The following is a 24436-nucleotide window of genomic DNA, read 5'->3' on the forward strand; positions in this document are numbered from 1 at the left end:
CAGAAATTTCAGACTCAGATTTACATCTTTGTTTGCAATAGTTTTCTTTCCTTGTGATCCAATTTCCTCTTAATTAATCAAGAGGGATTTTTTTCTGCAAAATATTGGACCTCAGTTAACATTATCAGATAATGTTGAACTCTGAAAACACCTCTGACAGATTTCTAGATAGAGTATAAATCATCTCCTGAATTGTTTCAATTTTAGAAGGTAAATGACCTACATGGTGAAAAACTGACATCAACATTATTTTTTCCAAAATAAATTGGTTTCACCATCAGAAGTAATTAACGTACATACAGATTTTTGTGCTCTTAGCAGTTTTCAATCAGTATGATTAACTGCATGTCAACACTGGAGAAAAGGATACGATATTCAAATCCACAGAACTGCTGTGTGAAAAACAATTCTATTTGTCTTACTTTAAGAAATTATTCAATGCTGAGCCCTGAGCATTTTTGTCTGGTTTAGTATATAGTTCATAGATGGTACTTTTTCTGTCCAAAACACATATCTATTCAGTCCTTTCTGAAAAAAAATATATATTTAAGTCTTTGTTCTGAAAGAGTGGCTTTTTCTGCATGGACCTAAAGGTTGTTAAGGAAGGTTGTATTATTAAAAACAAAAGGTCGGGCAGTAGTGGGAGGGCAGGTTGCTTCTGGTCGCATTCACTTATTTTGTCTTTAAATTGTCTTTTTATACAAAATATTTGAAAAGATTTGTTGTAATAATAATCTATGAAATTCAATGTATGTGTAGGTCTTAATTTGAAGATTTAAAAAAATAATTGAACCAAAACCTTGACCATTGTCTTGTTATGTTAATATGACTTGATTATACAATATTTCCAACCTGGGACTAGAAAACCTGGCCTTTGTCACCTTCCTTATCTGGGCCTCAATTTTCTCATCAGGAAAATGAAGGTCAGATGAGGTGACTTCTAAGGTCTGTTTTGAACAGAGTTGAAGACAATCGAAAAAGGCAACTTAAGGATCTTTGATAATTAGAAGGAAAAGAGGTACATGCTTTGAATCAGATGGATCTGGGTTTGAAGCTCAGATATTAGCTACAGGAAGTTAGATTTCATTGTACACAGCTGCAAAATGGGACTCATTAAGACCTGTATTTGAGAGCTGCTGAGGTTTAAATGAGAACATGCTTGTAACGTTCCTAGCACAATTTGTGCACATATTTTATGCTTCTATAAATGGTAGAACCATATTTTAAGATCAAGAAAAACATAAGCCTCAGCACATGATCAGATCTAGTAATTTCCACTCTGGCACTTGGAGAAGAACAGGAGCGAGCATATCACTGTCCTTTACCGGCAGAGATGTCCCTGTGCTGTGATGAAACTGGAGCCATCAGGGTTTAAAAAAAGAACACCGTCAGGGGGAAGGCACCACATCTTGGCAAGAAATGCTTAACATAGTTTCCACGTCACCCCACACCCTGCTTCTATATAAATCCTCGGCACTCCTTTTAGCTAGTGCCCAAGCTATCAGCAGAGAAGAGAAGGGTAGTATGGCTCCAGGAGAAAAGGAAAGAGAGGAGGGGCCAGACAAGAGTGCCCTCCGGAAGATACGCACAGCCACCTTGGTGATCAATTTGGCCCGAGGTTGGCAGCAGTGGGCAAATGAAAATAGCACCAAGCAGGCCCAAGAGCCTGCAGGCTGGCTACCGGGAGGGACCCAGGATCCACCCCAAGATCCTAAACCAGGGATACACCCCACTCCCCACCAGAAAGCTCAGAGTGACCCAAAGTGTCCTTCCCAAAAGCCAGAGAGACGTGGAGATGGACAAAGCTCAGAGGAAGCCACTGAGGTCTCTCACATCAAAAGGAAAGAGGTGACCAAAACAGTGGTCAGCAAGGCTTATGAGAGAGGAGGGGATGTGAGCCACCTCAGCCACAGATACGAGAAGGATGGTGACACACCTGAGCCCGGGCAGCCAGAGAATGACATTGACAGAATACTCTACAGTCACGGCTCCCCGACGCGGAGGAGAAAATGTGCCAACCTGGTGTCTGAGATGACCAAAGGCTGGAAAAAGATGGGGCAGGATGACTCCAAGTGGAGAAGCGACAGCGTAGACACGGAGGATAGCGGCTATGGAGGGGAGTCCGAGGGGAGGCCTGAGCAGGCTGGAGAGGACGTGACTGCTACCAGAATCAAACGGCCTTTGCCCTCCCAGTAAGTGAATGCATCTTTCTCCTCCTTATACTGCTGTGGAGCCCCAAGCAGCTCTGGGGACCCAGAACTCAGGGAAGTACGACCAAAGTTAGAGTGAGAATCTCAAAGATTGCACAGGCAGTGGGGTCTTGTGGGGAAGGCATGTCCAGGGGCCACAGGGCAGGGCCAGGACCAAAAGTGGGCCTTTGGGTAGAAGGCCCGTGTTCTTTGTTTCTCCTTTCTGTTTGAACTGAACACTAAAGTTTTAGTCTCCACAAAAATGAAACCACCAGAGAGGAATGAGTGTTTTGGTTACGTTTTTAAAAATCTATAATGAGTAGCAGATTGGCTTATTTCTCGGCAGAGAAAAGTGCTCACTCGTAGAATGATTAAAGAAACCTTTCCTTTGTCTTGTATTGGTCTAAATTTTATCAGGAGAAACATCTACCCAAATAGGCCCACGGAACAGAAGTGGATCTCTATGACCTGGGAGGCTGCTATCTCACCTGAAAGCAGTTTTTGAAGTCAGACCCAACTTCAAATGCCAGCTCTGCCCTGGCTATAGTTACCAGTATTGTAGTATATACTTGGAAGTTGATGAAAGTAGATCGTAAATGTTCTACACACACACACACACACCACTGATGAAGCTAACACATTTATTCAGATACAAAACACATGCTTTATTTCAAGACAGTAAGTCCACCTCTGCGTAATAGAAAGTCAGGATGTCTCACTCCACAGGACATCAAAATATGGGAAAAGTCTCTGGTGTGATGAATGCTTATATACTGATGCCGTCTGGGTACCACTAGATGTGTACGTGTGTTTCTCATGTTTTCTGAAACAATGAGAAGAACAGAAGTGGTTACTTAATTTGACGAAGAGCTGTCTTACAGTTTGTGACTTTAAAGCTGTTTAAAAAGAATTAGATCTATTACACTGTAAGTGTTCAATAAAAATGAAATGGCAAACTTAGATAAGTATAACAGTCCCTTACGCATTTTGTGTGCGCTGTGGGTATTTTACATGCTATGTCCTTTTAACTCTTATAATCTTATGAAGTAAGTTTCAGCCCATTTTAGGAATGAGAGCAACTGAAGCTCAGAGCGGAAGTTTACCTAGCAAGGTAGTGACAAAGCTGACATGTGCCTGTCTCAAATGCAATGTTTTGAAACTAGACTTGGTGCTAACTCTCAGGCAGTGCCTCGAAGATGTGTTCAGAAATCTGGATTTGTGCTCTACTTAGAGTAATATAAGAATTCATAGTCAGAAATAACTTCTACCAGAACATCCAGAGCCACAATCTAAATTCTGGCTGTGTGTGTGTGTGTGTGTGTGTGTGTGTACGCATGTGTGTGCACACGCATGCTAGAAATGAAATGAAAGAACCCAACAGAATAAAGACAGAATGGCACAATGAAAAACTTCCTGTCAGCACATTTGAACTGCCCAGAGGTAGGGAGATGACCGCTGGCACCAATCTCCAATGCATGTACTCTTATTTGGCACTTGTCTAAGCACTTTTCATGTTTATTCATTTAATCCTCACAACATTCTTATGGGGTAGGTTAGATGGGAACATGGGATGAATAAATATTATGGAACGTGTATAAGATTATAGAGCCCATGGGATTTGAACCCAGGCATTCTGGCTCTAGAGCCCACGCTCTTGACCACGATTCTAACCTCTCTCAGCTGTAAGTGGGGACTTGCACTCAGGACCTTGCTCAGGGTTCCTGAAATCAGGCATGTACCCTGACACCTTCTTATTATGATAGAGAGGTACTTAAGCTTTGAATGAGAGACAGATTTGAATCATGGTCATCCTGGTAAATCCAAAGACTCTTTGTTCTCATCTGAAAAGTAGATATGATAATTAGAGTTTTTGATATTATGTAAAGCAGTGGACCCGGAAGAATGACTTAAGTTGTGCTGATTATAATGCAGGGTCAGCCCTGGTGATCCCAACCATTCAATATGCTCGTAGCTTGGTTCTCAGGTTTGGCCTGGAGGGAGGGGCAGTGGGAATTAAATTTCTTCTTTCCTTCTTTGGGTTCTTTCCCTCAGTCTTACAGTACGTAGGGTACCAGAATGGAGTAGGCCTGATGGGAACTTTTTGCCTGATGGGACTCTCAAATACTGCTTGAAAAATGAACGTGACATTATTGAGCAAGCCTATTGGAAAGGAGTTTTCACTTCTGTTTAATTAAACACCATTCTTTCCCTGTATCCACCAATAGGGAGAAAACTATGTATCATTAATATATCAGTAGAAAGAAAGAGACTTTTCTTGGTAGTTAAAATGATAGAGACAAACAAGTCAGAGTAGATACAAATAGTGATATTCTTTACTAACAGTGGTTTTGCTATCTGGGGTTTTACTCCAAAGATGGTTTCTATTTTATACTTTTTTTTTTTAAATAGTTGGTCTTTTGACTGTATCTTTGATGACTTGTTCAGTCCAGATCCTTTAGACAAAGGAAATTGGATTCCTCTCCCACACAGAAATAGTGAAATATTACAGAGCCATTCACTCATCCATCTTGTCCTGCAACTTCTATTCAGTAAAAACAATAGTAGTTGAGCATGAAGATGCCATTTGATAGAGAAGGGAATGGACACATAGACACTAAGAAACATTATCTAAATCACAGAGCTAGTCAGTGATGATATCGGAAGGTTGATGAGAAAGCATATGCTCTTCTTAACCACTACGGTAGACTGATCAGTAGAGAATAACTCAAGGAATAAAGCGGAGATCAAAGTGTCAGCTTAATTAAAGGAATCCCAACAACTCCTAACGTGTATAGCTTTAGTACAACTATATTGAAGTACTTTGCTAGAAATGAAGGCAGAAGTATGGCTTTCTACTACGTGCTCTCAATTTTAGAGCCCAGAACACTTTCCATAGACTGTGAGGACAGTTGTCAACCTGCAAGGAGAATCCCAGGCCTGGGTGATAACGGAACACAGAGCACAGTTGTTGATCAGAAATGTCGACCCTGCCTTTTGAATGCAGTCACCTTCCTCCTGATAGACATGACCCTATAGATGTCATGGTTCCATGATATCAAATTGGCTACACTTCCTATGGAAAAGAGCAAGCAAATGAATTCACAGAGAAACAAATTCTCCTCAGCATTTCCCTGAGAAGTTGGAAAGGATGGCAGAAGTTCTTAGCTTTACTGACAGAGAAATGTTTCTGGGCAATAAAAGGAAATGAGTTCTCTACAGGAGACTCTGTAGGTGGGGCAATGAGCCCAGGTCTCCCCTTCATCCTGATCCAAGACTTAGACCAGAAAAGTTCACCTCTTGGCCACATGATATGTTGAAGCTGGTGATCCCGATGAAGGCCAGTTTTGAGACAGAATGCTTCCAGTGCCAATGAACTTGGTGAGGTTTGAAATACGCATGTTAGAACTTTTGTTCACTGTGGTTTTTATTGTTTTTTTGTTTATATTTAATAATTTCCCACATTATTACTCCAAAATGATAAAATTATGACACATCGGTTCTCATATTCTCATCATATTGCTGAAGAGCCCCATTCACATAAGAAAGTTAACAGTCAAACTGATGTCATTTTTAAAGTTGATTGATGAGAAATACATTTCAGCATTTATTTCAGTGAATGAACCTAAACTTTCCAAGAGCGAATGCTTATAATGTCTAGTCGAATTAGTTACCTTGTATATAACAGGACAGGGGAAATATTTATTGACTGACTATAAGAAAATTTGTTTATTGATATTGAAGAAACTATTAGGTTGGTGCAAAAGTAATTGCAGTTTAAAAGGTTAAAAACAATTGCAAAAATTGCTATTACTTTTGCACCAAACTAATGAAAAGCTGAGTCTGGATTAAATATTACTATTTTCAAGTGTGGGTGTGATATCAGTCTTTGAATATTGCTTTGATTCCTATAAATTTATACTAGATCGTCTTCCTAAAACTCAATCTAAATGACTATGCACATTTTTACTTGAAAATAGAAACAAAAAACAGGATAACTTGTATATTGATTTTAATATTCACTAACCAAAAATATCAGAATATAAGGTTCTAATCCTAATTTAAACGTCATACTTTAAGACATTTTAAAAACTGGAAATACAAAAACAACACAGACCACTTATAAGATAGAAAAAATTGAATACTCATTAAGGTATATCCTCCTAGTGCTTTTTATATAACCCTATTTTCTAATCTCGAATAGGACCAATTCCTTTGCTTTGCTTTGCAATTCCTGTTTTCAAATAGGACCAATTCCTTTGCTGTCCTTCTCTTCTATTATTGGAAATTACAATTTTACAATATAACAAATGGACATTAAGATTTAGAAGGTACTTCTTTTAGAAGATAAATGTTTCTCTTCCTCAGAGAGTTATTATGTCACCAACCCCAACTGTTATCCCAAATGACATGTAGTTTCAACACTCAGGGAATCTAAATTCCTAATTAAATTAGAAGAATAAAAACTGCATCAAAGAATCAGACATATCTAACATACAGATGAAACAAATGACCTGTGAATGCTAATTTGAATATTTTCCTATTTTTTTGCTTTCTTTAAATAATAAAATTGATATAACACCAAGATAACACATTTTTAAAAAATGAAAAAAATCCACCTTCATCTGGTAACTCACCCAATTATTTTCAGTTCTGCATATACTATTGATTTCTTCAACCTGGTGCATACACATCTTACATAGTTGGAATTGTACCATATCCTCACATTTGTTTTACTCTATTTCCATGACTCCTAGTGGTTAGTCACTGCGCTTTTTTCATTTGGCACACAGTAAGTATCATATATACTTTAAGAATGGGAAAAAAAAAAATGTCCAAATGCCCAGAAGCTCCTTAAAGGCAGGAGGTATGCATAGTATGTTTTTTATACTATAGTACAGACAAGAGTTTGTGCTCAGGAGACAAATAGTTTGAGTTAAGGAGTCATGCTAGTCTTTATACTTCCTTCTGAGATGTTTCAAGTCTCTTATCCATCAGGATGTCCAGCCTCAAATCTGGTATGAGCTTTAGGTTCTGTCGGGATGGTCTTGGGCTTGTTATTGGAGGCTCTAGCTGTCATGGATGGCGAGGGTTCCCAGGGGATAAGGTGTTTGCTCTCCTTTGACAATGAGATTTAGCAACTCATACTCTGGGCAGCTGGACAGGGACAGTCTATGGAGGTGGGGGTGATGGTGAGGATGAGCAGGGCTGAGAAATTCATTCCAGTTCAGGGGGGTGTAATTCCTAGCCCTTTGCCATACTTACATGATTATTTCAAGTTGTAATCATTGTGCGTAGTTTTCAGATGCTGCTTTTCCCCAGTCAACTTTGTCATATACTTTTGTCCATGTGGCTACAAAGAATATTAGTGTTATGTGTACAGTGTATTCCTAGTGTGAATTCTATTGTAAAGTGAAACTGAATGCTGCCAAGTGTAGGACTTTCCGAAACTCAAAGCAGAGGAATTAGTGAAAGTTCGCCATCTAGTGGATGATGCCATTCCTTTTTTGAAAACAATGCTAATGCAAATATCTGTTACCTCTCTGGCCTCATCTGATAGTGAAGAATACCCACTTCTGACTTGTGCTTAGGTTTTGAACATCAAACTGTGAGAGTGCAGGGGAGGGGGACTCTTTAATTCAGGATCCCATTCACACAAGCATTTCAGCACTGTTCTCCATCTCCAGTTCCAGGGCTTCCAGATATGAGGCTACTTTGTGTCAGGGAAAAGGAAGGGTGGGTCACTTAGGAGGAGGAAATACCAAGCTCTGACTTTTAGATAGTCCAAGAGATCACATTTCGCTCATGAAGGCAGAGATCTAGGAAAAAAAGTCTAGGAAATTAGAGGTGCAGAAATGACAGGAAAGTCTAAAGACAAGTATTGCCCATTTTAAAATTAGGCCTGCACCTTCATTGATCTAGTTTCCAATAATGCTTTTTTTTTTTTTTTTTTAATTTGAAAATACATCCCAACTGCAGGACAGACAGACATTTGAAACACAACTCACCCACTAGGCACTGTACCCACATGCAGGGTGGCCCCATGGCACAGTGGAAAGAGCACTGACTTTGGCCTCAGACAGATTGTGTTTGAATGCTGCCCCTGACACTGGTTTAGGGCAGGATTGCAGAGTAGTCATACATAGGCTCTGGAGACAGCTTAACTTTGCTTCAAATCCTGGCCATATTACTTCATAGTTTTGTGACTTCAAGAAAGTTACTTAACCCCTCTGGCCTCAGCTTCCTCATCTGTGAAATGAGCATAGTAGTATCCGTACCACAGAATGGTTGTGGGAATATTAGTAAAATGTGTTTAAGAGAAGGCCAGCCCCTCTTATTGAAGAAATGTCACTATTGCTAGCCAGTATCTTTTATCTATACAACTTGGTATTTCAAAATTTGTAGTACATCATTGGTACTCTTTATAGATATGCTCTCATTAAAAATTCATCTATGAAAATCTACACAAGTGAATAGCACATTGTATGTGTGCTGGTATATAAGCCTTATTTTGGGGAAATGACTGATTTCGGAAACCCCACATATGTGGATTCCCTTAAATACACTGATGATACCAGTTCTAAAATGTTATTAACTTGCAATTTAATATGCACAACTTGCATTTCATTTGTGTAAGGAGGTTTCTTTGCTTGAAATAGAGTTTCATATCATTATTTTATGGTGCTTAAAAGATTTCTGTATTCTTAGATAAAATAATCTAGAAGGACATACAATTAGTGAAAAACCATGGTGGGACTGTGTAGCTGTTTCCTTCTTTCATTTCTTATTTCTTTGTATGTGTTTATATTTCTTGTATCATGAAAAAAAATAGAGACTTCCATTAAGATACGTAGGTGCAGGCAGTACAAGAAACACTTATGTGTCAAAATATCCGTACCTTGATTTTTCACCTTCTTTCTATTTTAGGGCAAATAGATTTACAGAGACACTCAGCCGCAAGGCTCAAAGGAGATACAGCCAAGTGGACAACCTGAAAGGAAGATGGCAGCAGTGGGCTGATGAACACATACAATCCCAGAAGCTCAACCCTTTCAGTGAAGAATTTGATTATCAGCTGGCCATGGCCACCCGCCTGCACAAAGGAGATGAAGGCTACGGCCGTCCCAAGGAGGGGACCAAAACTGCCGAAAGGGCCAAACGTGCTGAGGAGCACATCTACAGAGAAATTAGGGACATGTGCTTCATCATCCGCACGATGGCTCGCCACAGGCGAGACGGCAAGATCCAGGTTACTTTTGGTGATCTCTTTGACAGATACGTTCGTATTTCAGATAAAGTAGTGGGCATTCTCATGCGTGCCAGGAAACATGGACTGGTAGACTTCGAAGGAGAGATGTTATGGCAAGGCCGGGATGACCATGTTGTAATTACTCTACTCGAGTGACCCTTCAACTACAAAAGCCAAACTTGACCCACTCGTCTTAATCTACTTGCTGACTTAGTAAAAATTAAAATCCAAACTGTGGTGTAAATATTAAATGATTTTTACATGAAGGACTTTTTGGGCACTGTATTTCTGAGGAAGTTTGAAGATTTTGAGAAAGCACACACATAGAAATATTTGAAATTCCACCTAACTTTTAGGCAAAACCATGTGTCATTGCAGAAATAATAGATCTTTAATTAAACAATTATACATCTAAGAAGAATGCTGACTTTAGGTTCATAAAGGCAGACCATATTGTGATGTGATTTTTTTTTTCAGGAAAAAAAATAATTCCATTAAGTTTGGCCAAGCTAAACTTAAAATTTTCTAAGAAGCTTGACTTTGCACTATTATTTTTATCATAGCATCATTTACAAAATAGGCACACAAATAAAAAATTAAGTTTTCAAGTCTATAAGATGATGAAATTGCTCAAATTTCTCTGTGGGCTTGTAATTTAATAGGTTCCCAAAGTTAGCCATGCTTCTGTGTCATTTGCACAAATCACATAAAAGCAGACATCACTGGTGGTATCAGAACCAAGAGAAGGTGGTTATGTTCACCTTCGCTTTGAAAGCAGAGGTGAGAGATCAGATTTACGGGACTTCTTGGAGAAGTTCAATTTTCCTTAAAATTGTACTGAGTCATGCGGCTTATATTTATGTCAATATGTAATGAAATAGAAATACAGAAAGTTCTACAATGAACTGGAATGTTCATGTAGAATCTGATAGATTCATTGGGAAATTAGAAACATAGTTGGGACATTTTAATTTTCTTCATGCTCTAACAAACTATAAAATACCTAAAAATCATAAAACAGCACTATTAGTTCTGTCGAAGTGAAAAAAAGCGTAGTGTAATATGATTCCAAAGAGAAAATTGACACTAATCTGGTTTTTCTCCGATTTAATGTGATTTATATAATTCTAAAAACAAATTGAATAAAATGTGAGATTACAATTCTGACTAAATTCAATGAAAATTATTCAATTCAATGAAATTTAATAAATTCAATAAAATTATTCAATGAATAATTATTCATTAAAATTGAATAAAATTATTCAATGAATAATTATTAAATTCAATGAAATTTAATAAATTTAATAAATTCAATGAAAATTATTCAATTATAGCACTTTGGTGTTAAATATAGAAATTAATGTCAAATTATGATACCTTAAAATAATAGATACTCATAATTGTTAGGTGTTAGGTTTAGTATAAAGTATGGATTAAACGACTATAGGAATTTTTATTTTCATGTATGATTCTTTCAAACTGAAAGTTGCAATAACTTCTTACAGAAGGTTTGTATATTTTGTTTCCATAATAGGTTTATTAAATTACAAATTAATGACCAATATTTCTAAGTAGAATTTCATAAGATGTACACTTCTCTCACAACCATGAATCTGTCAAAATGTAAAAACATGGCACAAGAATAAAATATATTTTCTTGTACTTCCTGTTGTTTTTAGACTATTATTTTTAGGTTTTATTCCACAATGCCACTTTTTTGTGTGTGTTTGAAATACAACACAATTATAGAGTGGAATTTGTGTTACTTCTAGTAGAATATTTAGACCATGTGCTCGCTTCGGCAGCACATATACTAGAATATTTAGACCAAGGCTTCAAAAAGTTTCCTCATATTCAACTCTGGACAATAATAGTTTAGGTAGGCACTGACACACAGATTATTCAAAATTCAACTTGTTTGAATTTGAAAACAGAGTTAAAAAGTCATCTTCTCAGGGAGCTTACATTCAGAAAGCTAATGTCCTCAGAGGAAAACGCCTGTTATGTGACAGGTTTTTATCCTAAAAACTCTATGACAGGAAAATCCATAGCTGAAAAGTTAGGGCTTTTATAGGGAGGAAAAAAAAAAAAGGTAGAACTCAGGTGGCAAACAACCTAATGAAAGTTCTATTTTTATAATCACTGAAATAATCTACGAAATACTTCTACATGAAATAAATATACTATCAGTAACATTTTACCATTGGTAATTCTAAATTCCTAATAATGGGTACTGTACAATTGCTTTCCCAATCTTCAGAATTTTCTTTTTCCTAACTTTCAATAAGATAGAGTTTGGGGGCGTTGACAAGTACTTTTCTTACTCCTTCTTTTTAGACCTCTAAATGTTTGATGGCTTTCAACTGTCATAACTTGAAGTTTTACAGCTTCTTGATTCCCAAGATCACTCTGCTCACTTACACCAACTGGAGGGAAGTCCTATGCTCGGGATTCCTTCCTACACTGTCACAAAATGAGGCTGCACCTATATTCTTAGCTGGCTTCTGCTTTTTCCTTTTCCTTCCCAAACTCAAAATTCCTTCCTTAATACTACTAACAGGTAGATAAGGTGCTGTTTCTTACATGATATGGGAATAATTCTGGTAAACTGGAATTTTGTGTCAATGGGAACTCATGCTTGGGTAACTATTGCTGTACTTTATTAATTAACTATGTTCAGGGATTATACAAGGTGCAGACCATCTGGTCCATGCAAAAGTGGCCTCTTAATGCATATGCCTCTTTAGGATTCCTAGAATATTAACTTTCACTCCCATTACCTAGGAGATTTTAGTGCACAGTAAGGACAGTTAATGTTTGCTTAATTATTTTAGAAATGTGTTGTATGATCTCACCTCTTAACCGAAACGTTTTCAGAATGCTGTGGTTCACTATCATCCCAACAAGGTTTATCTGATGACACTGCTTCCCCAGATTTTGGGGGTATGTCAATATCTAACAAAATTGTATTGCTTTTTCTCCAAGAAATTCCACTCCTAAAATTTCCCTTGATGATACAACTAAAACAATATGCAAATATATATCCATAACGCACAGTGTATTATTTTTCATTGTGAATTACTGCAAAAAACCTAATGCATATAGGAAAATGGTTGAATAAAGTATGGTACATCCACACAACGGATGCAGCTCTAAAAAGTAAGAACTGAAATGGAGTTATTTTCACTGTGGATATATGTGTGCATACATACACTGGATTTTGTACACACACATATACACACATTGGATTATATGTGTTTATATATATAGTCTATATTTCGAAAATAGAGGATAAGAAGAAATAATGGAATTGACTTCTTGTAGGAATGGGTGGATATGGATTGAAAGAGAGTTCTGACTTGGAAATTTTTAAATTTTACATATATAAAAAGTAAAATCAATGGGCACGAAAAAAACTAAATTTGAATAAGGAATAAGGAACTAAAGGAATAAACATAATTCTATTTCAAATGATTAAGCAACAGGAGAAAAAAGAAATGTACCATATTTTGCCATGTATAATGTGCATTTTGCCCAAACTTGTGCGGGAAATATAAGGATGTGCATTATACACGGGTAATACTAATTCCCTATCTATGTAAATGTTCTTAATTTTTATTTATGCTTCTGAGTTAGAAGCGTAACTCTAGAAATCAATAACGATATTCGTATGCAAAATAATACCCTGGAATACGACAATTGGTTTTGTTGAATTTAAGGCGAACTTGCAACGAAGAAGAGTTCTTGGCCTTCTATGATGAGTAAATATCATACATTTGTTATCGGTACATAAAATTTCTTGTACCTTGTATCTTTTTGTGTTTTGTAATTATTTGTTACATAAAATTTCCTGTACTATATGTTAAAAAATAAATGCTAAAATTCCTTTATAATACAAACAACAAGTACTAAATGTAAACAAATAAAAATTTGAATTAAAAAATTAAAACGAAAGATTTTCTTTCCCCCTGAAAGTTTGGGCCAAAAACGTGGGTGTGCATTATACACGGGAGCACATTATACATGGCAAAATATGGTGTAAAACATAATTTTTGAATACAATACTTTGATTAAATACATTTGTCTAAAGACAAAAAAGGAACTGCAAAAGAGTATTAAACTCAAAGTCGTTTTTGTGAAGATATGGGTGTAAAATTCTGAAACTATAAAGTGTGCATTGTTAAATTAAAATGAGTAAATATACTGATGGCCTCACTGTGGGAGAAAAGAGCTACAAATATGGAATAAGGGAAGACAAGGAAGAATTCCGTAATGCTAAATTGAAATTAGAGCTATCGGTGTGCATTTGTGAGATGTGCATTTACTTCCTCTGTCTCCTGAAAGGCCCCCAGCAGCAACAAGCTAACACCCAGATTTGCAAATGCCATTCTTACTAAAATGAAACTGTCTACTTGGAGAAACAGCTAATTCTAGGATTGGGTTACAGAAAGTACAGGTAAGTCTGTAACATCTTGTTGCACCAGAACAAGTGCTCAAAGAAAGAGAGGAATGCACAGAAGTCAGTTTGATGGGGTTTCCACTGGTTAAATGTAGGTGAAATGATTATATAACACTTTGAAAGCCCTCAGTCCATACTAATCAATATTCTTAAAAGATGGAGAAACGAAAACTCTTCTTTATAGTAAATGCAAAATAATAAAATGTGCTGGGAATGAAAGAAAACTCGTTTTGCAACTATTTTAATAATTTGGGCAAGAATCTTCAATGGATACCACAAACATTGTGCAAACACAGTGAATAGAGTATCTATGGTATCAAAGTACCTCCCTACACCTTCCTTATTAATTACAAAAGGAAAATGATAGCACTGGGGAAACACAGTGGACACTTCAACACAGCTGTCACTAACAAGAGGATAAAACATACATTATGTGCATCCTAATATGATGCAAGGGACACAGCATCACTTCTGCCAAAAATGCATTACCTACATTTAAATACAGGAAAAATTCAGACAAATCCACATTGAAGGACATTCTACAGTCCTCAACTCTTTAAATATATCACTGTCGTAAAACTAAAAAAATGACTAATGGACTCTTCCAGGTTAAAGATCAAAAAGATACAAGAACTAAATGCAATAAAGGATCCTGGATTGAATCACGGATAAGAAAAAAAATAATGCTTTAAAGGATATTATTAGGATCGTTGGTGAAATTCAAAAATGGATTGTGTATCATTGTATTGTTAAATTTCCTGAATTTGATCATTGTACTGTGGTTATATAAAAGAATATTTTTGTTCTTAAGAGATATAAATATTTGTATGTAAAGAGTAGCTAGATTCAGCAAAATAGCAAGTGCGTGAGTGCGTGTGGAAGGATGTGGGAGATGGTGTGGAGAGCAGCAGTTCTGTAAAATTCGTTTACCCAGAGATTCTAGTACACCTCTTGGTAAACAAATATACACATTATTGCTGGGTGTACATACCAAAGAACTACATTTGCTGGTCCAAGACTGAGCTTTAGTAGATACTTCCAAAAGTTTTCCAAAGTTGTTTCACTTCACATTTCCTTTTAAAATAACGCTCATTGGCTATTTTAATACTCTTAGGATCCTATTTCCAGTCTTATGCCTTTTCTTCTGTTGAACTGTTTTGATTTGTAGTCATTTGTATATTGTGTATGAGATCTTCATTAGATCTGTTTACAAAGACCTTCCACTCTGTTGATTGCCTTTTCACCTTTAATGATCTTTTGATGAAATCTCTTAAAATTGTAATGTAGCATATCAACTTTTTCCTTTATAGTGCTTCTATATTCCATTTAAAAAATGTATGTGTATCCGAAGGTTGAAAATACTGTCTTGTATTTTTAAAAATAACAGCTCTATTGTTTTACCTCTCACATTTAGATCTACCATCTGTAATTCATTTTTGTATGTGGTGTGAGATGGGTCAAGATTTTTTTATTCCATACAGACATCCAATGAATCCAGCGCCACTTACTTAAAAAAATGTCCTTTTCACTAAGCAACAGTCATCTTAAAAAAAAAAAAAAAATCAGTTCATTTCTAGACTCTTGATTTTGACCTATTTCTTTGTATGTCCTTTGCAATACCACATTGTCTTATTTCTTCAGCTTTTTAATAGATCACATCTGGTATTGAAGACCATAGCCTGGTTCTTCAATGTTGCTTTAGCTATTCTTTGCCTTAATATTCGCATATAAATTATAAAATCAACTTACTTTCTACAAAAATAAACATGACTGAGAATTGGTTTTGGAGAACTGACATCTTTCAATATTGTCTTCCAATCATGAATATGGCTTATCCATCTCAAATCTTTTCTTTTTGTTATATACATTTTCAATGGTATAATTAGCAATATTTTAAGCTCCATTTTCTAACTGTTGGTTGTACGTAAAAAGTCAAAGATTTTTAGTTTTATATTGAACTTGTGACCATATATTTAGTGATCTTGATAAATCAATTAATTCCAAGTTTGATCTTTTGGATTTTATGTCCACAATCATTATATACAAAATGACTTTTAAATTTTTTCATTCCCAATCCTTACACCTTTTTTCTTGTTTTATTGTACTGGTTGTAACTTCCAGAACAATGTTGAATAGAAGTGGTTACACCAGTTATCATTGTCAGGTTTCCTATCTCTGGGAGGAAATTTTCAAAAATTCACCGTTAAAGAAGATGCTTCCTGTGCATTTATCAAGAACAAATATTTTATCACATTAAGACAGATTCCTTCTTTCCTAGTTTGCTACAAGTTTTTAATCATAAACGGGCACTGAAATTAATTAAATGCTTCTTTTGACTCTATAGAAATGATCACAGAATTTTTTTTCTATAAATATGGTAAATGGCACCAATTTAAAAGTGTTAATTACTCTTGCTTTCCATGGAATAAACCCAATTTATATTACTATTTTATTTATTGACTTTTATTTGTGATTGTTTTAGATAGGATTCTGTTATCTAAGTTCAGACAAAACTGTTTTGTAATTGTGTTTTTTTGGTAAGGATTCTAAAGTTTTGGTATCAAGTTGTGCTCGCCTCAAAAGCAATTATCACAAGTTTTCCCTTTCCTCAGTACTCTGGAAGAGTTCAACTAAGACTGATACTTCTTTTTTTTGCTTAAGTGCTTAAAAGAATTACCCAGCAGATCCATATGGGCCTAGGTTTTTTGTGGGAAGGCTTTTTTTTTCTTCTCTTTTAACAGATTCAATTTCTGTAATACAAAAAAATGTATTTCCTCTTGGGTCAGGTTTAATAATTGTTTTCCAAAACGTTTTTCCATTTCACCTAGATTGTGAAGTTTATTGATGAAAAGTTGTTCACAATACCCTATCTCTTTAAGGGCTAAGTGGCGTTGTAGTGATGTTTCTTTTTCAGTTGTTAACAGTGGTAATCTATTTTTCTGGATCTTGCTAGAGGTTTACAATTTTATTATTCTCAGATTTTTTGTTTTGTATACTTGTTTTAAATTTTATTGATTTCTGCTCATATATTTATTTAGTCTTACCTTCTATTTTCATTAGGTTTACTCTGTTGTTCTATCTTGAGATGGAAGCTTAAAGGCTTTTCTTCTTCCTTTCAATTATTTTTACTACATAATGTTATATTAATATAGTATAGTAATTATATTACTACACCCCAAAAATCTATCTTAAGATTTCTTTCTTTTAACTTAGTCTATATTCTTCAAAGGCTTGCACCCATAGATTATGGCTTCAACATTTACCTGTATGTTGTTGATTTAAAAATCTTTTCATCTGTCAGAAGAGAATATTAAAGCCCACCCCCCAATCTGTTCTCCAGTTTCTCACATCATAGTATAAGGTACAAAACTAACTGAATTTCCCTACCTGTTGTTTGTTTCGCCTCTTTGTACATCAACCATCTCAATGTATAATACGCGTACACTGAGTTCCTAAGTGAAAAAACAAAAAAAACCTGAGAGCTATCCTTGACTCTTTCTAACATCCAATAACCAAATCCTGTTAATCCTAATTCCTAAATCTCTTTCAAATCCATGCCTCCTTCCTTATTACCATTGCTACTATTCTTATTCAGGCTTCATCATTTTCCCTCTGGACTTTACAACAAACTTGTTTGTTTTCTATTTTCTCCCTCTACCAATCTATTTTTCACAGAGATCTTCATAAAGTGCAAATTTGATCGTGCCATTTCTCCACTGAAATTTTCTTAATTATTCCTTTGATTAAAAAAAAAAAAATTCTTGGCACTGCACACAACAAAACTCTTTATGACATTAGTCTTATCTTGCTACGCACTCCCCATCCAAAAAGAAAACAACATAATTTAAAAATATCAAATGACTTATAATTGTTCACATGTGAAGTGCTCTTATTTCCCCATTTTTAAAACTGTGGTGTTCCCTCTACTTGAATGCATTCTCCTATCACCATTACTACACACCATCACCAAGGCTCCCAGAAGCATTTTTTACCTATAAAAGATAGTAGTAGCATACTTACTCAAAGACTTCTTAGATATGAAATAAATTGATTATTCAATAAATCCAAATTCAAATTTGTATTTATGTATTTAATTTTATTTGGTATACACCACTATGACCTTATTGTAATTGAAATCCAATACAGGATATTTTTTTTTTTTAATGATTAGTCAACTCCACAAAGACAATAATACTGCTGTGGAAGACCCCAGGGGGAGAAGGGGGACGGAACAATATATTTATTTACAATTCCCTATACTGTAAACATTTAATCTATATACTGTTACTAACTTATACTGAGAGAGCTTTACATAGACAAGAAAATGATGCCCTGCATTTCTATTCATATTCAGCAATAGCATATTAAGTAGAATATCAGATTTTTTTTCCATTAGCATTATGTTTTCTTTAGATAATTATCTAAATTTTCAAAATACCTAAATATATTCAAGTGCTATACAACTAAAACTACATAAGCCAACATATTTGGCTTATAATTTCATTTTCAGAATAATTTAAAGTGCTATAAGCAACCTGGCAATCAACACTTTCTATAAGAACGAAACTACCTTTACACATTAATTTACAAGATAATATACACTGTTTATCTGGAACAGCTGAAATTTCAGCACAAGGTCACTGTCACATGTATAACAGCAGGATTTTTTTTTTGCATAACATGAAGCTCTGAAATTAACTGATGAATTATTGCCACAATGGCTTATTGTTGGTTTCCTACAAAAGAGGGTAAGAACTACTACTATATTCTACCTTTTCTTTTTTTTTTGAGGTCACTTGACAGTGAGTTTGCATATTCAACAAGTCTACTGAGTTACAATATTGTCTACTATATTCATTGCCCTTTTATAACAGCAAATGCTAATGATAACTAATAACATATGCCACTCAAAAAAACAAATCACAAGTTGTTTTTTTTTTCCCTTTTGAACAGGAACCTGTATTTTGGGAGTTGGTGTGCAATAAGGCTAAAACAACAGAACTATAAAACAGTATACCTGACACAAATGTTGAAGAAATATGCATTGGTTTCAGTTTTTGTACTTATGATAATGCCCTGCAAAGCTACAAATATGTAAGTAATATATTTTCTTGCTTGATATATTAAATCCAGTAGAATCATCAAGTTCTCATTCTCCTTTGTCATTGTATAACTATCAGTTAATTCAATGATGAAAGCGTATGCCCAAACCTGCAGATCATGTGCACTGCAGTCTATGACAACCAGAATTCTCAAATTTCATTTTTTATTAAAATGAAAATTGAGTACCTGCAAAATTAATAAAGAGAGCGTTATAATGTGAATTAAAACTAGAACTCAGTGGTCCATGAAGTACGCAATATGTTGGCATGTGTTTTTTCATTCATAAGAATGACTAAGTTGAGCATGTTCAAAATTCACCGGTGCCAGCCTCACAGATACAGCAGTATCTAGTCTTCATTCCCTCAGTGCCCCAATTAGACTGATGTAGTAAAACGATCAATATAGTTTTAAAAATAATAAACCAAAATAGGTTCAACAAAAGAGCACCATCCTTTCAGGAGACTGAGATAACACGGATTACAGATGAAGTGGTCACTATGATCAAAATGCTGCCAAAATTCTGACACAACACAAGCTCTTATGTTGCATGGACCCACACCATGGTCTAAACTAAAGAACTCTGATACAGAAACATGATTTTAAAAATAAATTCCAAAATTATAACTGTAATGAATGGTGATACGGACTAATTTTAAAGCACGGGTAAGATGTTACATTGTATTGCTTCTTGAACTTTCCAAACAATGCATGTCCATGTCAGGTTTGGGCCATTATCCTGCTGAGACAGAGAGCATTACATTTATTCAAAAGCCCAGATTTCAATATCTTGGATAAAGAAATCTTCCTTTTTAGAAAGTGTATGATTCCCAAACGTTTTACAAGAATGGCTTCTTCCATGGTAGAGATCTCCATCAAGCCAAAGGGCAAATTCTCCCCTGCAATACACAAAATAGTTTTAACAATAATCTCTCAGTACTTATGCCCTAAGTTGTAAAGTAATAATTGTAGAGGTTGCAAAACAATAATTTAAATGAGACATTTCAATATCCAACAATTCTAAAATCATTAATTTTTCCAAACCCTTCCCTACTCTTCCACATTGGCACAAGGTAATTTTGTTTTATTCATATCACATTTTAAAATCATTTAATATACAGATTAAGGAATAAAATGAAACCTCTAATATTATTATAGTTTCATTAGCATTAGCTTTTGAGACAGGTTTTGCTCTGTTTTTTTATTCTTTTCCTGGTGTTATGGATTTCTCTCTGCTCTATGATTTTAATATATTTAACATTAGTTTCTCAGAGACATGAAAATTCCACACTGTGTAAAATAAAATGTGGGGTTAATGTTAAGGGTTCAATGTCCAGTTCATAGCTGAGGAAACTTTAGATGTGAGTTTGCTGAAGGTCCCATGTAATATATATTGAAGCTGGAATCTGAATCAGGTCTGACTCCAAAGCCTCCATTCAGTCTATCACCATCATGATTTTGATTTCTTTGGAGTTCCTGTTTGGAATTCTGGAATATCAATTCCTTACAGTTCCCATTTTCTGAGACTGTCCTCTTCTTCTTCAAAGACTGTAAACTTGTCTTAATTTGCTATCAAACTTGCCAGAGGTTAGTTTACTTTGCTGGAATCATGTATAATCAAAATCAAGTTCGGGCAGACATCTATTGACCTTGTACATGTTATTTTCAAAGACTCAAGGAACACTTAACAGCTTGAAATTATAAGCGACTTACTTATGAGGCCTTCCTGGAGAGCTAACAAAATCACATGTAAGACTACCATTTGGGCTGTGCTTAATGACTGGCCCCACCCCACCAAAAAAAGGTATTGGAACATATAAACATTATATGCTGATTCCAACAACTATAGATAACACAGTTTTTAGTTACCTGGTTATATACTTTGGAGAAGGCTATGCTAACCATGGTTATTTTTTAATCACTGAAATTATGTCTTCCAAACACCTATCTACAGAGAAGTTGTTAGAGAATTTGCTAGAATCACTCACACCAATAAGATTCAGTGATCTGAATGAATTATTATATATTCTCAACTGTGGGAAACAAATAAATAACACTTTTATAAGTCTGGAAATTATTTAGTCGACTATTTGTCTGACCTTGAAGGATAGAGAGGAATACCAAAGGAAGGAGTTAATGAAATTTGATAAGCACTATTTGAGAAGTCTAGGCTGGGAGGCAGTAGAGCAAGCTACCTCCAAACACCCTAAAGACTAAACAAAGTTGGGATACCAGGATAAGAAAACAAAGTTTCTCATACTGCTGGCTATGCCAAAAGAATCAAATCAAATTATTGACAGACTCATACTCATACTGTTATAAACAAAACAAACAAAAAACAAACCCTGAAAACTTGAGGTAGGGTGGGGGGGGTCACTAAATAATTTCTATTACTGTATAAAATATCAATCCAAATAGTCTCCAGGGTAGAATAACATGAAAACCATTGAACCTGTTTTATACACAGCGAGAAATAATAAACCACCATGGTTTGCAAATTTGAGAAGTTCTAAGGTATCAGTATATTTCTTTTTCAAATACTAAGGAGTCACTGTATTCCAGCAACAGGATGGGTTTTAATCAAAAGAGAATCAACTAAACAACATTTTGAAATGAATAAACAAATATTCTATCAATGATTTTAAACAGTGCACTTAAGTACCTTCTTGCAAGTAAATTAATACTTTCTTAGTCATGATACACATATTAGAATCATAAAGTCAGAACTTTCCAAAGATAACTGATTTTATAAAATAAGTGATTTTTGCAAATAACACAAATAAAATTTTCAAGTTTCTTAAATATCTCATGGTAAACTGTTTAAGAGACTTACCCACCACCACCAAAAGCTAGGGAATCCATGTCTCCTTTGATAAAAAACATATTATCTCCTGTCCACTTAAAGACCTACAGAAATGAAAAAAAGCTTTAAATATGTACATGAAAATGGCTACTAAACAGTTCTCCTAAACCCCAAAGAGTTAACAAAGCCTAGATGATAGTAAGAGGAATAATAACAAGAACACAAAAAGGATGGGCAGTGGAGCTTTAGGTTTTAGTGTTTGCATGACTAAATTTGAAAGCACATGTTTACTGAAACTAATCTTCAATTCCAATTCCTCCAATCTTATTATCTCTTCGTGTGTATTTCCCGTTTCTGACTTTATGGGTATTAAGAATTGAAGTTAATGAAAATAGTTGAAAAAGGTAGAAAGTTAAAAAATTGATATGGATGCCATTAACTTTTATTTTAAGATTAAACATATATGTATGTTAATTTGATAATATTTCAGTATTTTGACATAGGGCCACGGCTGCTTCTTTGGGTATATCTTTGTCTATCATCATTCTTATATTAGCCCATGGCACATGTTTATGATTTCCAGTTTCAATTTCTTTAAAGAGCAACGAGAACTTTTAGATGTTAATATTCTTAAATTTTTTTTCTCTAACCGTCCATGGGAGTTTTATCTAAACCTAATACAAACAGTGATTTCTAGTACCTTACCGCTATCAAATTTTTCCAAAATATTCATTATAGTTTTCAATAAAATAAGCTTTAACACTCACTTTTTCATAGTTAGGAAACATTTGATTTATTACATTATTACAGATATCAGGTAGAAACAGCATTAAAAGGTTTGAGAATAAGCACAACTGAAGCTTAAGAATTTTGTAACAGATACAAGCTTCCAGTTAGCTGTCAGTGTCAGCCAACATGTTTTATGAGGGAATGGAAAGCACCGGTTATTCTGTTGAGCCAGTTAAGCTCAAGTTTAAGAGAGCTTTCATTGTGTTATCAAATCCTTTCTATTTTGTTCATTATAGAAACAGTTCCTAAAGACCACACCACCTTTTTTTTTTTTGTAAAACCAACTGTGCTGATTCCTGTTTTGAAGATTATAATTTCCTCTCTTAGGAAAGCTTTGACTCCCTTAATGTCCACGAGATGCCGGGATTGTACTCAGTGTTTTTAAATAGTCACACATTCACTAAAATTCATGTATAACTTTACCATTTTAGATCTTATTAACACTAGAATATATTTGATTTAAGTTAGTCAATCCACATGTAAAGAAAAAAGAATTGGGTAATCACTTTTGATTTAAACTGAAATAATTTTTTAGGTTTTCAAGACTTACTTACATCATTAAACTTATTTAGTAATTTAAAGTTTCCAGGAATTTCACAATGAGAATTCATAAAAAGGTCAGTGATAACAATGCATACTCCTTCCTGAGCCCATGATGTTTCTGGCACCACGCCAAGTGCTATACATATGATTCTCACTTAATTTTTAAACAACTGTTACATTTTATGGTCCCCATTCTATCCACAGAAAAGTTGAAGCTCAAGATGATCAAAAAAGTGCTAAGTTTTCAGTCAGTAAAAGGCACAGATGAGGGTCAAATGCAAGTGTACATGACTCCAAGTGCATGTTCCCTCATTATGCCAACTCTTTATAAACTGAATATCGGAATAACTGTTCTTACCTCAAACTCTGGACAGAACGTAAAAACAAAGGTCTCTCCAGTACCATAAAAGCCATCACTCACTTTAAATGGCTCGGATGCTAATGCACCAAAAACCTAAGGATAAAAAAAAGGCATATTTGATAACACAACTGTTAATTTGTTTCATTAAGTATTATCCCAGTACATGTTTAAGTAAAATACAAAAAGATTAGAAATCTAGTAAAGTTTTATGTACTTGTACTTAAAAAGGGAAACATAATCAGTTGCTATATATTTGTATTACTGTCAATTACAAATCATGTCAGTTTCTCAATGGGGGGGGGGGAAACAGATTTTTCCTAATCTTAAAATCGAAAAAGATTCTTATTACAACAATTAAACAGAAAATCTTAAATTAAAAAGTGCTTCATACATTTCAGGAGGACTTACATGCATCATGTATGTACAGTAAGGACAACATGCTGCTGTGGGACTGTAGCACTTAGGGAAGCAAAAACCCTTCAGTACAGGTAAACATCTACTACTAAAAAGATGTGCTATTTTTTTCTTCATTGGATGGGCCTAGGCTCTGCAATGTTTGGCTCTGTTAACACCATGCCCTTACATACTGTGTTTCCCCCAAAATAAGACCTAGCTGGACCATTAGCTCTAATTTGTCTTTTGGAGCAAACATTAATATAAGACCTGGTCTTATTTTACTATAAGACTGGATCCTATATAATAATGTAAGACCAGGTATTATATGATATAATATGATGTAATATGATATAATATGATATAATGTAATCAATACAATACAATACAATACAATACAATACAATACCGGGTTTTATATTAATTTTTGCTTCAGAAAACGCATTAGAGCTGATGGTCCGACTAGGTCTTATTTTTGGGGAAGCATGGTAGTACAAAGCACACAGTAGATACTCTAAAAAAAGAATGAATGAATAAGAGACATGGACAAGTC

At 34.9% G+C, this 24436-nt stretch overlaps 2 protein-coding genes across 13 annotated transcripts in view; one reads left to right on the top strand and one right to left on the bottom strand.

Moving 5' to 3' along the window:
* Positions 1-1494: 1494 nt before the first annotated feature.
* ABRA (actin binding Rho activating protein) lies at positions 1495-11580 on the top strand. Its single transcript, XM_081071210.1, has 2 exons — positions 1495-2192; positions 9114-11580. Exons 1-2 carry the CDS (start codon positions 1525-1527, stop codon positions 9589-9591), a joined length of 1146 nt encoding a protein of 381 aa, XP_080927336.1. The 5' UTR covers positions 1495-1524; the 3' UTR covers positions 9592-11580.
* Positions 11581-17958: 6378 nt separating this feature from the next.
* OXR1 (oxidation resistance 1) overlaps positions 17959-24436 on the bottom strand; it is a 457475-nt gene continuing 450997 nt past the window's right edge. For 9 of the 12 annotated variants that reach the window (XM_081071197.1, XM_081071201.1, XM_081071208.1 and 6 more), the window contains 3 exons: positions 23488-23583; positions 21828-21901; positions 17959-19893 (listed from right to left, as the gene is read on the bottom strand). In XM_081071197.1, the coding sequence (XP_080927323.1) occupies positions 19758-19893; positions 21828-21901; positions 23488-23583 (306 nt within the window). In that variant the 3' untranslated portion in view covers positions 17959-19757. The remainder of the gene's footprint in view (positions 19894-21827; positions 21902-23487; positions 23584-24436) is intronic. The other 3 variants (XM_081071203.1, XM_081071198.1, XM_081071204.1) reach the window with 1 other exon arrangement.

The sequence above is a fragment of the Rhinolophus hipposideros genome (assembly GCF_964194185.1).
Source record: "Rhinolophus hipposideros genome assembly, chromosome: 13".
NCBI classification, from domain to species: domain Eukaryota; kingdom Metazoa; phylum Chordata; class Mammalia; order Chiroptera; family Rhinolophidae; genus Rhinolophus; species Rhinolophus hipposideros.